At 52.2% G+C, this 17,490-nt stretch overlaps 1 protein-coding gene across 2 annotated transcripts; it reads right to left on the bottom strand.

Moving 5' to 3' along the window:
* Positions 1 to 328: 328 nt before the first annotated feature.
* On the bottom strand, positions 329 to 13,198 carry MYORG (myogenesis regulating glycosidase (putative)). Of its 2 annotated transcripts, none has more exons than XM_059836573.1 (2): positions 13,113 to 13,198; positions 329 to 6,166 (listed from the first exon to the last, which is right to left on the bottom strand). In XM_059836573.1, exon 2 carries the CDS (start codon positions 6,039 to 6,041, stop codon positions 4,005 to 4,007), a length of 2,037 nt encoding a protein of 678 aa, XP_059692556.1. In that variant the 5' UTR covers positions 6,042 to 6,166; positions 13,113 to 13,198; the 3' UTR covers positions 329 to 4,004. The 2 variants fall into 2 exon arrangements, with proteins under 2 accessions (XP_059692556.1, XP_059692557.1); XM_059836574.1 differs by lacking the exon at positions 13,113 to 13,198 and adding an exon at positions 10,488 to 12,904.
* Between the last annotated feature and the right edge of the window lie 4,292 nt (positions 13,199 to 17,490).

The following is a 17,490-nucleotide window of genomic DNA, read 5'->3' as shown; positions in this document are numbered from 1 at the left end:
GGTCCCCACTCCTGGGGGCTGACACAACACTGGGGCTCACCTGGACATGGCCTTTCATGGCCAGCCCTAAGGCACAGCTAGTCTCTGCTGTCAGGACCTAAGGGAGGACAATCCTCCATCCAGTGGGACTGTCTGCCACCACTGCAAACACAATAGTGAGGTTACTGCCAGTTTTTTCTTTTCAAACAAACACAAAAACTGCAGGCTGCAAGCTTTAAATAAATAAAACAACAAGCTCCATCCTGATTTCAGTGAAGACTAGGGTAAGAAAAGCCCCAAATCTCCCTGGACCACCAGCCCCACCAACTTGGTACAGATGGACATAAACTTCTTTTTGTTTTCCAAAATTTTATCTCAATCAAGGTGATTCATGTTACAGTTCATACCAATTAGCAGTTAGAAAAGTGGTTAAAAACAGACCCACCATCATTACAGTCTGACAGAGGACAGCATGTACAAACACAAGCATCCAGAAAACCTGATTCACAACAGTGCAAGCTTCAAAATTCTATCACATAAGCATCATGTGTGAAAAGGCTGAATCCAACTCCCAAACCTTCTCTGGGGATTTTTCTTGGCTGAGACAAGATAAACCCAGCTTTGGCCAGTGACCTGTGGTGTAAATCAGAGAAATATCCCTAGCAGCAGTTCCCAAGGTATCTGTGCAGAGCTTCTGGACTGCAAGGTCTGAGAGATCCTCAAGTCCTGCAGTGCTACAGCATAGTGTTAGAAATAGTGGTTTTGGTAAAAAGTTGGATGGAAAGGCCATCTAGAAGCCTGTGAGACAGCTTAAGGCAGCACTGCTGAGCCTATCCCCCACATCAGCTCATAGTCCTCTCAGCAGCTTTACCTTTCTCCTTGCTGGACCACTGAACAGCCATGTCCACTTGTGCCCTAATTACAGCATTTAGAAAAATAAGGATATTCCATGATCTTACCCATTCATTGATATAGTTAAATAAAAGAAAATGCTAACTTTGTTAATAAAATCCTTTCTGTTTCAGGGGAGGGGAAAGAAGCAGTGTGTCTAATGGAGAATTTCCTCCATGACCTTCCTGACAGTGCCTGAAACCACTGCAAGGAGATTGAAGGCACTCATCTGGCTGCACCCATCATTTTAATAGTAGAAGGATACTAACAGCTACACTGTGTTTCTCTTCACACAGCCTCATTCCTCATGAGTGATGCATATGGTGAGTGGCACAGAACCAGGGGAAGAGAAGACAGTATCTCATGGTCATACCAGGATTCTTCCCATGAAGTCCTGTTCCAAAAATCCCAATTCTGCACTGGCAGCTGAGCTGTGCAACAACATCTCCTCCACTTAATTGATGCCATAAGTTTTAGCTTTCATGTCAGATTCTGTACTGCATTAATATATAACTCTGAACTTCATATAAAGTGTTAGCAAGTTCTCCTCACAGTTTAGTCAGACAAAACAATCCTTTTCCAGCCTGAGAACCAAGGACATTGTTGCAGTTTCAGGCCCAAAAAAGTATGAACAGTGAATTGAGGAGAGCAATCTGGGAGGATGGAACTGCATAACCTGAAGCTGTAATTGGACAGTTAACCCCAATATGGAAATGGACCAAAACTTATAAAAGTGTGAAAACTTGTGACCTGTTGTCCATCTTGGGTGGAGCCATGGCCAGGCCCTTGTACTGCCCAAAGTGTATCCTTTGAAGGCCATTTAATAAATAACTATTCCTTTAATACTGTCTAGCCTCTGTTCTAGGTAGCCTCTTAAGGCATCATAGTGACTCCCATGCCAAGGGATGATAAGTATTTAATGAGAAAAGGTTGAAAGGGAAGAGCTGGAGCCCCTCAAAACATGGTCTTCATGCACTTCTAGGGCTGCAGAAGCTCCCTCCACTTGGCCCTTCCTAAAGGCTTTGGCCAGACTCATCTCCTCACCTTCAACATCACCCTGCAAGCAACGGCCAAGTCCTGCCAGCGCCCTGATGCATGACACTGAGGTTCCAGGATTAATTCCTTGTCAGAGGATGTCTGTAACTTGTAACATCACCATTATCTGCACCAGTGGCAGAGAAGAAACTTGAGTCCTTCAGAATTAAAAGCCTGAGACACAAACAGGCCTCAGGAAATGCTGGTGCTCCAGCTGGCCAGGGACCTGTAAGGCTCCCCTACATTTCACTTTTGGGATTAAATTATACAGAGCAGATTCAGGTCTTAAGGGAGTCCACGAAACCAAACTTCCTCGCTTCCTAACTACAAAAGCACTTCAGATTTTGCCCCTAACACTGAAATTTCTCCTCCTGCACCCCATCACAACCCTCAAGCTTAGTGCATCTCCTTTTCTGCCTCCTGAAAAGTTCTGTGGCTGGAGATGGGCTTTGAGGAAGATCCTCATGGTACCCAACCCTACCCAAAACATGCACCAATTTCCTGCGTGGCTGTCTTGAGCCAGACCCATGCCCAGCCCAGACACAATTCCAGGAGAAGCCCCACAGATGCTGAGCTGTCCCTGGCTGGCTGTAGCCTGGGCAAGGTGCCCAACCCTTCCCAGCCATCACAACTCAATTCTGCAGAAGCTCATTAAAAATTCAGGGGTTGACACACGTTCCCAGATGGGACAGAGCTAGGAATGATTGCCTTCAGGAAGACTTCAATCCTGTTTGCCCTGCCTCGGGTCTCTGTAAATGCATTTTCCCCTACAAAACCAAATGGGAAATCTGCCAAAGAGGCAGCTGCTGGGGACTTGGGGTGCAGGATGACATCACCCCACATACGCTCCAGGAGCCTCTGACAGCAATCCCACCTCCAGCAACACCAACACTGCCTGAGAAAGCTCCCCGGGACTCTCCCAGGGAGAGAGGAAGGCTGACTCAGGAAAAGCCTCAACAAAATCATCACCTCTAACGGCGACCTGAGATGGGTATTAGCTTAACTTCGTGTTAGATGAGAACATTTCCGTGGGTGCAGTGAGAACAGCCGCTGGCACAGACCCATCAGTTAGCAGAGCTGGTGCTTTCCACCCACAGGCTACCGGCAAACGGCACTGTCAATCCACGACACGTGCTGCTCGCAGGAACCGGCTGTTCCCAGGGACGCACCGCACGCAGTGTCTGAGGATAGCTTTGCTCCAGGCAGCCCTTCTGCCAGCAACAAACCTCATCTGTCCTTAAAAACCAAAAAGGATGGAATCAGCAGGACAATCATGTAACCAAGCGGGGTCATAAGTGCTTTAAAAAATGGGACATGCTGGTACAGGCGGTGCTGCTCTAGGAAAGGCAATGTTGATGCCCCGGGCAAAACACACAGACAAGAGCCTTGCAGAGGAAGTCAAATGGGTGAGCAGGTGGGATGCAGCTGTCCCAGCAGGAAATAAGCAACCCATTTAGTTAAAACACATGGACATCACTTGAGTGACCTGGCCTGCCTGGTACCCAGGAAAGCAGGAGCATGGGGCAACTGTTAGTCCAGCGCCATGCCAGGCAAGAAGGGGGAAAAAATAGGTGTGTATATATATATTTATAAATATATATATATGTAACTCTATTTTGCTTTATGCTCTTAAAAATATCCATTTGAATATATTTGCCATATTAAAAAACTTATGGCAGGCTGTGCTGTAGCAATCCTCCCACAGCACACACCCCCATACGCAGTGCCAGGTGCTCCCACAAGACTAGGAATGCTCCCCACTGGCACTAAGCAACTTTCAACTCTTGAAATCCTTGAGAACTAAAAAGGTAATGGGTTTACCACATGTCTGCAGACAGACTGACAACTCCTTTCTGACCTATGCAGATAAATTGCTGCCTACTGTATTCCAATCAGAGCCTACCACCAGACCAAAATTAAAAAAATTAAGATAGATCCCCAAATTAAAAAAAAAAAATTATCCAATTATCCCCAAGAACATGAAGTCTATTTAGTTCCCTTCCTCCACCCCAGTCTCAAATGAAATGTGCAATTAGAGTTATTATTTGTTAGAAAGTCCTAGGTAAGGCATGGTTATTCCAAAGCTGATTAGAAGCCTGTTAGGAAACCCAGAGGAAATAGGCAACTTCGTCCAGATCAACGGGATAGTCGGTGAGCAGCATCGGGGTCTTCTCAAACAGCTCCCCCTTGTAGCTGCGCCACTTGCCCGCTGGCAGGTAGACATCGCGCTCCTGCTTGCCCATCTCCAGCACAGGAGCCACCATGAGGGTGTCCCCAATGAGGAACTGGGAGTCAATGCGGTGAGTGGCCTCGTCGCGGGGCGAGATCCACCAGATGGGACGGATGATGGGGTCGCCCGTGTCGGTGACCTCCCCAGCCAGCTCCAGCAGCAGCGGGGCCACAAGAGACTCGTGGAGCTGTGTGAACTTCTGGGCAATCTCCACCACCTCCTTGTCGTAGAGCCAGGGAGGGATGGAGAACTGCATGGAGGGCATGAAGGCCGACAGCTCCAGCCAGCGCACGTACAGCTCCCGGTTGGGGATCTCCACCGCCCCATTGGTTTTATTGGGGAAGAAATTGCCACCTATCATGTCAGCAGATATGAAGGGGTACCCCAGCATGCTGATGGTGAGGACGGTGGGGATGAGGGACTTGAGGCCGAGCTCGTAGCCCCAGACAGAGTCGCGGTCAATGATGCGGAAGAAGCAGGAGATGTTCTGGGACTGGTAGCCCACCCGCACCTCGGCCAGCTCGTAGAAGGGGATGGCCATCTCCGTGTAGCGCCGCGACCAGATGCTGGGGTCCGACAGTGGGCGGAAGGTGCTGAACTGCTTGGGCAGGTAGCTGGTCTCGCCCGCGTCAAACTTGAAGGACGAGATGCCGTACTTGTGCCGGAGCTGGCGCAGGTGGCTCTGGAACCAGTCACGGGCTGCTGGGTTGGTGAAGTCCAGGATGGCCCCGATGCCGTTCCACCACTCCACCATGGCCGGCAGCCGCCCCGAGGGCTCCTTGATGAACAGCTGACGCTCAATCCCCACACCAAAATTGGAGGAATTGTAGTTTATGAAAGGGTGAGTCCACAGAGTGACCTTAAACCCATCTTCCCTCAGCTTTGCAAACATCTCTGTTACGTTGGGGAACTTGACAGGGTCAAAGTCAAAGTCTCCATAGGCTTGGGTGTACATGTCATCAATCTCAATGTGGCTGCAGTTAAAATGGTACTTCTTGATCTTTTCAGCAAACCGCAAGAGTTTATCCTGGTCAATATCATTTTTGTAGAGGGCCCATGTGGACCATATGGGGTACCGGAAGGCGTTCTCAGCAGGGATCTTGGAGGGCTTGTTGAAGTACCTGCGCACCATGTACTTGTGGATGGAGGTGATGTCGGAGCCCACGCAGACGCGGTAGCTGAGCTCGGGGAAGGGCTGCTGGCCCGGTGGGGGCTTGTAGGGCGAGTCCTTGTAGCGGGCCTGGAAGAAGAGGGCGCGCTCGGTGGCGTTGAAGCCCAGGTGGAAGGGCACGGAGTCGTTGATCTTGATGGCCGCCGCCTTGGAGGAGAGCCAGTAGCGCTCGAGGATGCCGCCAAAGCTGTCGCGGAAGGAGTAGACGTCGCTGGTCACGTAGGGCACGGGCTCCTGGTAGCCGGCCAGGCGGATGGGCCAGTGCTGGATGCTCATCTCGGAGCCCCCGTACCAGTGGGCGTCCTCCCAGAACATGGTGTGCTCCACGGCCGGGCCGGCCGCCAGCTCCTCCCAGCGCACGCGGTAGCACATCACCGTGTCCTTGGGCTTCACCGTCTGGATGAAGAAGTTGAGCGGGCCCCGGCTGGAGCGCGAGCAGCTCAGGATCTCGCCCTCCTTGGAGCACGACTCCAGGTCCAGGCTGCCCGAGCGGAAGGCCAGCCGGAACACCACCTCCCCGTGCTGGTTGCGGATGACGAAGCCGTCCGCCCGCAGGTCCATCAGCTCCGTCTTGAGCCGCTCCGCCTTCCTCAGGGACACCGTGTAGTAGCACCAGGCCACCACGGCAGCAATGAACAGGATGAGGCCCAGCAGGATGGCACCCAACATGGGCCTCAGCTCCTTGGAAGGCTTCTGCTTCACCGGTGTGAAGCTCTCTGGCAGGAAGGTGTACATGGTGCTGCACTTTTCCTAGAGCTTTCTCCAGTGGTGTGGAAAGGAAGCACGCCTGGGGTTGTCAGGAGAAGACCCCAGATTGTTAGGAGAGCTCCCACTTCCACTGCGTCCAAGAACAGCCATCTCTGAAAAAGGAGAGGATATAAATAGTCTGAGAGAACCTCTGAATCAAGGGACAGCGGGTCATGCACTTGCTCCCCCCGGCCTCCTCCACCCATCTGTGACATGCCAGGTGCTGTGCTCCAAGTACCAGACATCATCTCCAATTACTCTGGGCAAGACAACACATGCAGAGAACAGCCTGAGCCCTACATGGGGAACAACCCCAGCGCAACAACAACCAAATCATTCCCATATTTAATGGCTTTTTGTTGTTGGGAAGACTTTCAGTGAGGCAGGAGTGGAAACTGAGTGGCAGTAGGAGGCAGAACAGGAGCCAGATCAGCCCACTGAGAGTGTCTTAAGAAAAAGGGATAACTGAGAGCTATAAAATACGCCATGTAATGAATTCCATGCAGCCAATCCTAATTTTAATCATACCACTTCCCTGGCAGATTTAATTTGTCTGCAGCAACACCCCTTTCTTGTCCCAAGCATGTCCCAACTGCTCCACTTGGGTGATGCTTTGCGGTGAAGGTGAGTAAATCCCTGCTTCTCCCCAGCCCACAGAGAGACAGATGGGGTTGGGATAAAGTGGCTCATGTCTGGTTTTGGGGGGTATGTAGGGGCTGCAGTAAGTCGCACAGCATGGCTGGCTCCTGCCATGTGCTCAGAGCTTTACAGCAGCTCTGGGTGAAAAAGAACTTTTCTGGAAGAAAAACTTGTAGGAAGTGAGCAGCGGGCCCAAAGGGCCCTTCCTCCATCCAGCAAGGCTCCAGGCTGTGCTTCAGCTCCAGCCCACTCCCCCCTGCCTGGCCCCCGGGAAGTGGGCTGTGCCAAGAGCCTAATGGCTTTTCCTTGGCCACAGCCTGGCTGGGCTCTGCCAAGCATAACGCCCGGGATCCGGGGGGGAAAGTAAAGTAAGGACATGGGAGGGCGAGAAACAAACACAGCTGCAGGAGGAGCAGAGGAGGGAGAGGAGCTGCAAAGCTGCAGACCAGCTGCCTGATAGCTGCCTGGTGCCAGCAAACACACCTCCCCAGGATCTGGGGCTGTAAAGCTGCTGGCTGTGGGCAAACCAGACAGAAAAAAACCTCTTTTTGGGCACAAATGAAACCAGTTGCAGAGACTCCCTCTTATGAGGTTGGTCTTCTTAACAAAAAGGAAGAAAAAGATCCAAAATGAATTACAGAACCCTCTCTCTGGCACAGGCATGGCAATCCAGAACAAGTGCATCCTGTGCCTCAAAAGATCTTTCTCCCCAAGAAAAGTAAGGCAGAAAGAGGTCCTGAATGCCACCTAAGCTTTATTGCTCCACTACAGGGATGGCCATGTGTAAACCCACAGCAGCATCTGTGCACAGGCTTGACAAAACATTCGATAAACATGAGTTTTTATCCATTGAAGCACATATTGGACAAGACCTTGCAGTTGGGGGAACTTTTTGTGTGGCCAGATGGGTCATTCTAACCTTCCCCTGGGAGCCAGTAACTTTCTAGACAGCCAGTTGCTTTAAATGGGATTATAGAGGCATTAGGAAGTGATTAGCCAGAACAGGCGATAGGTTTAGTTAAACAACTTGTCCCACAGCCAACTCCCACAGAGCCCTCACTTGCCAGCAGGGAGCTCAGTCATGGGATGGGGATAGCTTCAGCCACTCCAACTGTGTCACCCAGCGCTGGATCCTGCCTCCCAGGAGGGCAACAGGGCTCTCATCCACACCGTATTTGTGATGCAAGGCCAGCTGAGCCCAGCCAAAATTGGGCAATAAGGACAGGGAGGAAGTGATGGTGGGATGAGGCTGTGATTGGGATAAACCTTCATCCCTGCCTCAACTCCTCCTTGGCTTTAAGGCAAACCAGAAGCAGCACAGGGCTGTCCCAGGCATGGCGGGGGAGGAGGGTTTGCAGAAGGACCTTGGCCAAAACCAGCAAAGCTGAATGAAGCCACAAAGCAGCAGGATGCTTCTGGAAATACAGACAGGTACACTGAGCCCAAACAAGCCCTCACCCTCAACACTGGCAGGTTTGGGGATGCCAGAGAGTGTGGGACATGAAAATAAATACCTGTTACTCTGGAGGCATGCCTGTGTCTCACTTGTGCCTTATCTAGGGACTGCAAAGCTCAAGGTGGGAAAAAATAAAATGCACACTCCACCAAGCAGGACTTGCAAATTATTTTGGAAAATATTTTTTTTTAAGTTTTCACATTTTATTTACAAAAAAAGGAGGGGAAAATAGTGTTTTCGTTGCCAATTCTCATTCAGGGTTTTAAGCCCAAGAAATATCTGATACTGCTGGTGTGGCTCCATCTAAAATTGACAGCAGCTTCCAGGGCTTCAAGGAGTTTCTGGATTTTTATCTCCCTTTCAGGAAGCTGGTTTATTATTTATGAACTTCTTCGAGGCTGCTCTATTTTTGGCTGTTTCTTTCTTTCCCTCCCCCCCACCATGGACTGGAGCCCATGGCACACAGGAGGGAGCCATCACTGCCACTGTCAGTAGAGAAATAGTTTTTTAAGAAAGGTTTTGCAGCCTCTTGAGTCCCTTGCACACTCATCTGCCTCAGAGGGATGTGCAAGCTGGATGATTGAGCTGGTGGATTTAATCCTGCTCTGACTTTTGTGGCTGGGCCAGGGTCAAACCCTGTGGCTGCTGCTGGACATTGCCACTTAGACACCACTTCAACAAAGATGCTGAGAATGGTGTTTGCAGGCATCACCCACCACAGTGTTGGGCCAAGGATGCCCCCAAAAACAATCTTGGTCTGTGCCCTGTGTTTTTTTTCCTTGTTAACAGAGTGTACATCCTCCAGTGGGAGACTTGGCTCTGTCCCAGGTGAGAGCTAGGTCTCCCAGGATCCCCGGAGACACCTTCTGCCTCTCACTCACAAGCTGCAGCTTGCAGAGGTGCCTGCTCATGCACTGCCTGCTTCAACAATCTTTTTTTTTTTTTCTGTAATGCTAACTTGTTATTTTGCTCCAAGATGACATTGTGGCGACCTTTAATTCCTCAAAAAAACAAACAAAAAAAAGAAAACGAGAAGGGAGAGTGTCAAAGTCAAACAGCATGTTTGCAGCTTGCTGTGCCGGAGCTTCCCAGCTGACCCAAAACAAAGCTTTTTCCCTGTGTTCTGTGGAAGCAGTGAGCCGCCTTGCCTCAACTCGAGATGAAAGCAAAACATCTGAGCAGGACACACTTTATGGAGTAAAAATAAAAATCCATTTTTTGACCGCTTCTATTTTTACCAACACCACTGCAAACCGCGGGCTGCGAGACCCACAGCACCACTAACCCCAGCCACTTTGCAATTAGGGCATTCATTTAAAGAGGGTCAATAACATACAACTGGTCTCTATTGCCCTGGCAGGGTCAGGTCTGAACCATGCTTGGGGCCAAGCTCCTGCTGGGGACACACACCCATTTCCCACGCTGGGATGCCAGGAAACCCTCCCTCTTCCACTGCAAGGTGCTGCCGCCTCCTCCCCAAACATCTTGGCAAGAGTTGAGCTCAGGAAATAGTACAGAAACACTGCAGATTTTACCAGGAGGCATCTCCAACCCCACACAACACCAGGGAATTAGGACAGCAAGTTAAGGGAGAAATGCCTTCTCTGCAAAAAAGCTGCGGGAGCAAAAAAGCCTCCACGTGCCCAGTCTGGAACTGCCTGCAGGGAACCTGCCCTGACAAAGGGACTTTGCACACCTGACACAGGGGAAAAACAAGCCTGTCGTGGGGGTTTAATTTCCCTTGGAGGGCTCTGTAGCAGAGTACTAGAGTTCTTTGGAGGGATTTTTAGAGTCAAATAGGGTAAAATCACTGCTCCTCCAACTCGGTGCTGATGGGAGCAGGTGGGACAAGTGGGGGCATCTTGGTGACAACACTGGCACAGGGCACAGGGCTGCTCCTCACACACTGATTCCACATGGATCAGAGGCACAGATTCCCCCCTACTCCTGTGGATTCCCCCAAATACTAAGCTGGATCACTCTGGAGGTCTGGGTTTATCTCTGCAGTACTCAAGCCACCTCGAGGGGCATGTGTGTGGCACAGACACCCAGCCCCTGAGCCAGGGCAGCAGCTCTGCCTTTGCAGGGGCGGTGAGGAGGACACGGTGCCCCAGAGGACCCGTCACCTTCACTGCCCTTGCTGTGGTCAGAGCAGGGATGGACACACTGCCTGGCCTGAGGGGTTCCTGCACACGGGGAGACTCTCAGCACCTCCTGCAAAGTGACAGATCCCTGCGGTCAGGGCTGCTGCAAATTCCCCCCCGACTCAGCTGCTGGACACAGCCAGGCCCGTGCAGGAGGCACCTCATCCCTCCGGGGCATGGTGCCCCAGCGCTTACCTGGCCATGGCTTCCTGGGGATCCCTGCCTGCCGCCTGGCTCCACCACAGATGTCTTTTTAAGCACATAAGAAAGGAACACCGCTACATCTCCACGTCCCCGGCAGCTCCATCCTCTCCATGACGTGGGGCGTTCCGATGCTCCGAGCTGGCCGCTCCGGGAGCAGCGGGTGTCCGCGGGCAGGAGGAGGGGACCAGAACGTCACCGCCGTGTTTTCTCAGCACCGTGACGGATGCGTGACCAGCCAACCCTCCGGCCGGGGTGTGCCAAGGCGAGCGGAGCCCGGCCAGGAGGGGCGGCCGCACACGGGCGCTGCTTCCACCAGCTTCGGTTCCCGGAGAGCCGGGATCCCGGCTGGCATCTCACCTCCCTGCCAGGTGAGCGGGAAAGGCCGGCAAAGGCGCATCCCCTCCCCGCACTCACAGGAGCGCCACAATCAGAAAGCAAACGGAAAAAAAGCCCACCAAAATCCAATAGAGGGTTTGGGGTGGTTTTTGTTTTCTCTCCCAAATCTTGTGATTTTAAGCAGAGTCATGATCCAGAGGAGAGTAATGAGGCTACCTTGCATGAAAAGAAACAAGCTGTCCCACTGCTGCTGGCTGGTTTGTAAGATAGGATTAAACAGCACTGGGCACTCGGAGGATAAACCCCAAATCCAAGGTGGCCATGTGAATAAAGAGCTCATCTGCAAAGTGCAGACAGGCTGCCAGCACCTCGCTCTGTCTGCAAGAGGAGTTGAAGCTGTGGCAGTAGCTCTGCCCAACCTTAAATACTTTCACCTTTATTACAGGAATCGTGACTTTGCAGCCCAGTTTTGTCCTTTAAAGTTTTCAGTGTCAAGTGATGCTCCAAACCCATTTAGTCACCTCATCCATTGTTCAACCATGAATACAAAGCAGCCACTGGGAACCAATTCTGGCAGCAGACAACTTAATATTTAACACCCCTGACAATTCCCCCTTTACGATATCCTCTTTCTTTGTTCTTCACCCCGTGCTAATTACCAAGATGAAGTTTAAGAGGCTGGGTTTTCACTTTAACCCTGCACACGACTCATGGTGATTTTGTCTCATGACTAAACCATCACCAGGCTCCCCTGCCTGGAGGCACATCAGGGAGCCTGAATTTATCTGAGCAACAAAGATTTGTGGAGACTTTATAAAAAAAAAGTCCTCCTGGTCCACTTGTATCAAAGCACATTGGGCATGAGGGAGAGAAAACTCCAGGGCTCTCCCTTTAAGAACATGTCCCTGTCCACCTTGGAGAAGTCCCACAGGCTCTGGGGGAGCTGGAGGGAGGGGCCTGGCTCTGAAATTGTGGTCTATGGAGTAACCCCAAGCCCAGCAATCAGCTCCTCAGCACCTGCAGGACCATCAGATCTTGTGCCCAACAGTGGCAAAAGCAGAACACCAAATACTGGTGCTATTAGCCTATTTCATTTGCTACTTTTGCCATATAAGACACACTGCCACAAAGATTTTGGTGTCTTTGTCACTGTTTGTTGCCCCCCAGCCCATCTCTGGCTGGTACGACACATGTGCCATCAACCACCCCATCACTCCAACAGCCTCTCCCCAGCGCAGGTGTCAGTCTCACTGCTCATCCCTATCCTGCCACCCCACAAGTGGGATCTAGTGTCCCATTGGGTCACACAGATTCTTTCTTCAAAGAGCTGACTCAGCCCTTTGGGAGCACTCAGCATTTCGGATGCTGATGCAGGCTGAAACCTAAGCCCACTCCAACATCCAATCGCTACAACACGATATGGGGGATTAATGGAAACCTAAGCACATCCCTCTGGCACAGCCCTGCCGATTTTCCAGACATCGAGCCACCATCAAACTCCAGGCACTGGCAGCTCCAGAGAGCTGTGGATGGCTCATGATGCCGGGCTGTTGACGCAACTCCCGGAATTTACATCCCCATCCAACAGTCGGTGACGCTGGACAACCTTGGCCCTAACACAGTCACCAATCCCTTTAAGTGCTCCCTTACAGCTTTTCCACGTGCAGATCCAGCCATGCAGACACAACCCCACAAGTGTCACTCTCCACTGGGCTGTAGATGTCTACTGTGCCAGGCATTTGCCCCTTGGACATCAAGAGTATTCCAAGGTGGTAAAGGAGGAAAAGGAGAAGAAGCATTTGTGCTTTTTAATTTTTTAACATTTAGAAGCTTTTGGCTGCTCCTTGCCATGGCAGTGATAGTGGAGCTGTCCCAAAACCCACTCCAAACCCAATCCACAGAGCACAATGAGCTCCCTACACCCATCTACAAAGTTTTCACTGTCAAGCATCTTATCAAGCGGCAAAAGTTGAAGCTACACTTTTTAAGTGGTGCCGGGGACGTGTCTCCTGGCTCCGCTCATCTTCTCTGGGCGGCCAGACTCCCACCCATCAGAGAACCCGCGCGGTCCCTGCACGGCGCCGTGCGGAGGGCTCGCTCCCCGAGGTCCGGGCAAAGCTCAGCACCTTCACGCCGCTCCCCGCGGGCCTTCCCGAGCCATCGCCGATGCCGCAGCCTGGGGTCTGCGGGAGGGGGACCCCTCGTCCGCCTCCACCCGCACCCCCCGAGCCGGGCTTGTGCCCCCCGCCCCGAGCGCAGCCCCGGGAGCCGCTCACTCACCGGCACCGCCGGGCCATGGCCGGGTCTGCCGGTCCGGGGGCTCCGGGCTCGGGGCTGAGCGCGGTTCCGGGGTTGGGCGCTGCCCGCCCCGCCCCGGCTCCCGCCCTGGACCGGCCCACGGACCGGCGCTCCCCGATGGGAGATGTAGTTCGGCCCGGGAAGGGCAACTCCGGCGCGGCGGGGCTGGACCTGCTGGGGATGTCCGGGGCTGCGTGAGAATGGGGGTACCCCCGGCGCTGGGGGGGATCGCGGTTTGGCGCTGTCAGGGCTGTGCCGGGATGCTTTTGAGTCGGAATGGGTTTTTCATGAGATGCTTTGGGACTGGGATGTGCTTTTCATGGAATGATTTGGGGCCGGGCCACGTTTTTCAATGGGATGCTTTTAGGACGGGGCATGCTTTTCATGGGATGGTTTTAGTCTGGGATGGGGTTTCAGGGGGTTTCCCTGCTCCCAGGAGGATTGGGGTACTGCTTGGTGTGAGCACAGCATGGCAGGCTGCTGCTGCACTGGAGTGAGGGTCCCCAGAGAGTTCTGTGGTGAAGGATCCCCCCACTGTGAGGACCATAGTGCCATGGATTTATGATCAGCAGCACACATGGAGGGGCTCGGGTGGCATTGCCCCTGGCGCTGTGCTCTCAGATCGTAGTCAGACAAGGGCATTTCACGCCCTCATTAATTATGTGCTGCTTTCAAAGTACCCCTCCTTATTTAGCCTGTGTCAGTGCTCAGCATACCAGATGGATGGCAGCTCTTCCTGGACAACTTGCCAAAAGCAAGCACGTCCTCAGCAGCCCAGCATGAAGCCGACAAACACGGGTGTCAATGACAGCTTCTATTTTTGGCTGTGTTACTATGCTCCAAGAGCTTTCCCTTGCACACTTTCTTGGTCTCCAGCTTGTGTGTGGTGGGAGGGCACCAGCCTGCAAGGGCTGTTAAAGTGCCCACCAAACCAGCAGTCAGTGAAGTTCCCCCACCCTTCCTAGGAACTTCCCCAGACTGTGGGAGGGGGTCTGAGGGGAACAATTGCCCAAGCCAGTTTTAATGAAAGACTGCTTTTGCGTTTCACCAGTGCCGTGGGGCAAAGTAAGCCTCTGAGATAAATTAATGTACCCTCACATTGCCATCTCAGTAGGCCATTTCCAGTGGGTCTCCCTGCCTGCATGGTCAGTTCCCTAAAATTCTTGTTACCAGATCCATGCCGACTAGGAACCATTCCTGGTTCTCAGTGGAGAAGACCTTGAGAAACTTCTCTCTGAGGCTCAGGCATAGAGCGGAATCCAGTGCTCTCTGTTTATTCTTGTTGTTGCTTGGTTTTAGTTTCTAAACTCAGGAATTTAAAGCCAATCACATGTTTTCTGCTAAGTCTCACACCTAATTTTGGCCCACGGGGATTTGATGCAGTAGCAGAATGATGACTGTGCTGGTTGAACAGCATCTTTTCTGCCCTCTGCCCAGGGCTGAGAAAAGCTGTTCAGCAGCAGGGACATCCTAAAGGTAAACATGTGGGGATTAAAAGCTGCTGCCAGACCCGCAGTGGGTGAAAGACAGGGCTGGTTACTGCATTACGAACAGTGTGGCCAGGGAACATGTTCTTGGTAAGCAGAGAACACAATGACAACAGAAAATACAGGAGCAGCAGAAGAAACTGATGGGGCCCCAAAATCTGGGAGATGCTAAGGTACATGCAGCCAGGCTCAGGGATGCCAGCAGGATTTCAGGTGTTGTACAGTCCCAAGCATGGCTGGAAGAGACGATGCATACAAACAGCTGTCCAGGGAGTAAATCTGGCTTCCTTAAGGGTCTGTTGTAGAGGTCCCTTGGGACTGTGGGGCACCAGGAGAGTATTCCCCAGGCAGCACTTACTACCAGGGGATATTTTTCAGGGGAAGTCAGAACCCTCAGGATATGCAGACACATTTCAGTCTAGGGAAAGAGATGAATGGCCGTGGCAAAGCCACAAGCACATATACTGAGAGAACATCCCTTTGGCACTGGCAGGAGGACACAAGATGCAAAGAGGGGCTGAACAGAACCACTGTCAGCGCCATCAGACCCCAGATCCCATGGAGATGTGTTCTCTGTGACACAGAAGGACAACTACCACCTTAGCAGAACTTTTGGAGCTGGACAACCAGTTCATCTCAGGCCAATAGGCAGTGGGATTGATGGCTGATGGTGTTCTTGTAGTTCTCCTGCATTGTCACCTCAATCAGCTGCTTGGGCTGACCTTGGCCCAATGGATTTTGTAATGGGGGTATTGTTAATCCCTACAGACAGTAGGGAGTGGGAAGAGACACCCATTCCATGTGGCAGCATCTGCCTTCATGGCTGCTGGGACACATGGTGAAACGGGCTACTAGGCAGGATCTAGTGCTGGAAATGAGTGCAGCTGGAGATCTGAGCATCAAGCCTCCCTTGGGAGTCAGCAGTGCTGTGATTCTCTCCCCAAGCTCCCACTCACCCAAAACCATGAGAGAGAGGATGGAATCACTGGCTCCTCTGCCCCTGCATCCAGGGTGTCCACAGACATTCGAGCACTTTGCCTAGTGGGAGATGGGGTGAGTGCACTGGGACCACCAGGAATGGGGCAAGCAGAGGTTGGGAAGGGAGCTACAGGACTGTTCCAATGTCCTACAGCTGGCAAGCCTGAGAGGGCTGTGTTTCATGGAGGAGAGGGGTTTGTAGCATGCACTATTTCTGTCCTGCACAGTGGTGACGTCCCTGTCCATGCCCTCTGCTTGCTCCCTCATTACAATGCACATGGCAACAAGGCTGCAGGAGATGAGATGGTTTGCAGTGAGCTTTGCCTCAGTGCTGGTGATCTTCGCCTGTGAGGGGAAAGCTGTGTCCCACAGATGCCCTTTGATGGAGCCTTGGCTGAGGATCGATCACCCCTCCTGCAGGACCAGGGCTGGGAGGGATTTTTCAATGCTCAGAACTCTCCCCAGCCCTTCACATGGTCCCCTGGCATGGAAGACACACCAGCTGGAACTCATCTGAATCTGGGAACTGTATTACAGCAGCTCTCAGAGCAACCCCATCATCACCACGTCACACAGCAGCCTGGCATGAGCCCTGTCACTGCCTCAGTTTCTCTTCTTCAGTAGATCCTGTGTCTGGCACTCTCTGAAACCTCTCCATGGACAGGGCTGACATGTCAGAGCTTCTGCTCTGCCAGAACTAAGAGACCAAAGCCACTGCAGGATCCAGGGGACAAGTCAGCACGCACATGCCATGGGGTACCAAACACTCTCCTGATCAGGGAGCATGACACTGCCTCACTACAGAGACACAGCAAGGCACCCTCTGAGTCCTTGTGCCACCCTCCTGTATCTGCAACTGGGTAGGTGTAGAAACCCCAAAGTTTCCTCCTCCTGCAGCACTTACCTGTGTTACAAACTTGTTTATTTCCAGAGCTCCTGTGGAACCCACTCTTGGATGGTCTTTCTGACAGCACAGAGAGCAGTAGGAGTTGGTGCAAGTGCTGCTGAGGGTCCTGTGTTTTTTAAAGAGGAACATGCAGCCTGCTGGGACAGGTGTGGGTTGGCACTTGCAGCCCAGGGTGATGTTCATGTGATCAGTGATGCCATAGAATGGGAGCACTAGGATTTGGTGGCTGTCAGTCCCATAGCTCCCTGACTGCAATTCCTGCCTACATCCTGCTTGGGCCATACCCTCCTTGTTTTGTCTTGGCTCCCAGCTCCCTCCCCTCCTGCCAGCAGCTACCTTACAATGGTAGGAAATAGTTTCAGCTGGTCCTAGTCAAGATAATTTCATTTTGGGAGGTGCAGGAGCAGTGATTGTGGCTTTTCAAGCCCCTTTCTCCTGTATTTCTTTGGAAATCGTACAGCAATCCAGCTGCAGGCAGAGACCCCCACAAAGCCAATGACTGTGTCACAGCACCAGCACGCCTGGCCCAGCCTGATGAGGTAGCCAGGGAAATTATTGCATGCTCTGTCTCCCCTTTTTAATTAAAAGCTGGATTTGGGTGATCTTGTGTTGAGCCTTGTTTGCCGTTCCATCCAAGTAATAGTCTCTGCAGTCAGAGTGAGCAATCCTCACCCATCTCAGTGCAGAGGCAGCTGGCTCATGCCAGGGTGGGAGTGGCATGAACTGGGTTTACTTTCTCCAGAGGTGGGGAGTTGAGCAGAGATGCCCCTGCAGGGATGGGGATAAGCCAAGCCCTGCTCTGCTCTGGCCTGTAACACTGTGCCCACTCCGAGCCCTGCTGTGTCTCTGTTCCAGCCCCTCTGCTGCTTCATTTTGGCAGATCCATGGGAGCAGACCCATACCCATCTTGGCAAGAGAGATACGAACCTTTGCCTCTGAAGGGCTTCAGAGCCCTGCCTGTTTTGCTGCTGGACAATCTGGAACACCT

This window comes from Haemorhous mexicanus, chromosome Z (genome assembly GCF_027477595.1).
Source record: "Haemorhous mexicanus isolate bHaeMex1 chromosome Z, bHaeMex1.pri, whole genome shotgun sequence".
NCBI lineage: Eukaryota > Metazoa > Chordata > Aves > Passeriformes > Fringillidae > Haemorhous > Haemorhous mexicanus.
Note: the sequence above shows the minus strand (reverse complement) of the source record. Positions and strands in the feature narration are given on the sequence as shown.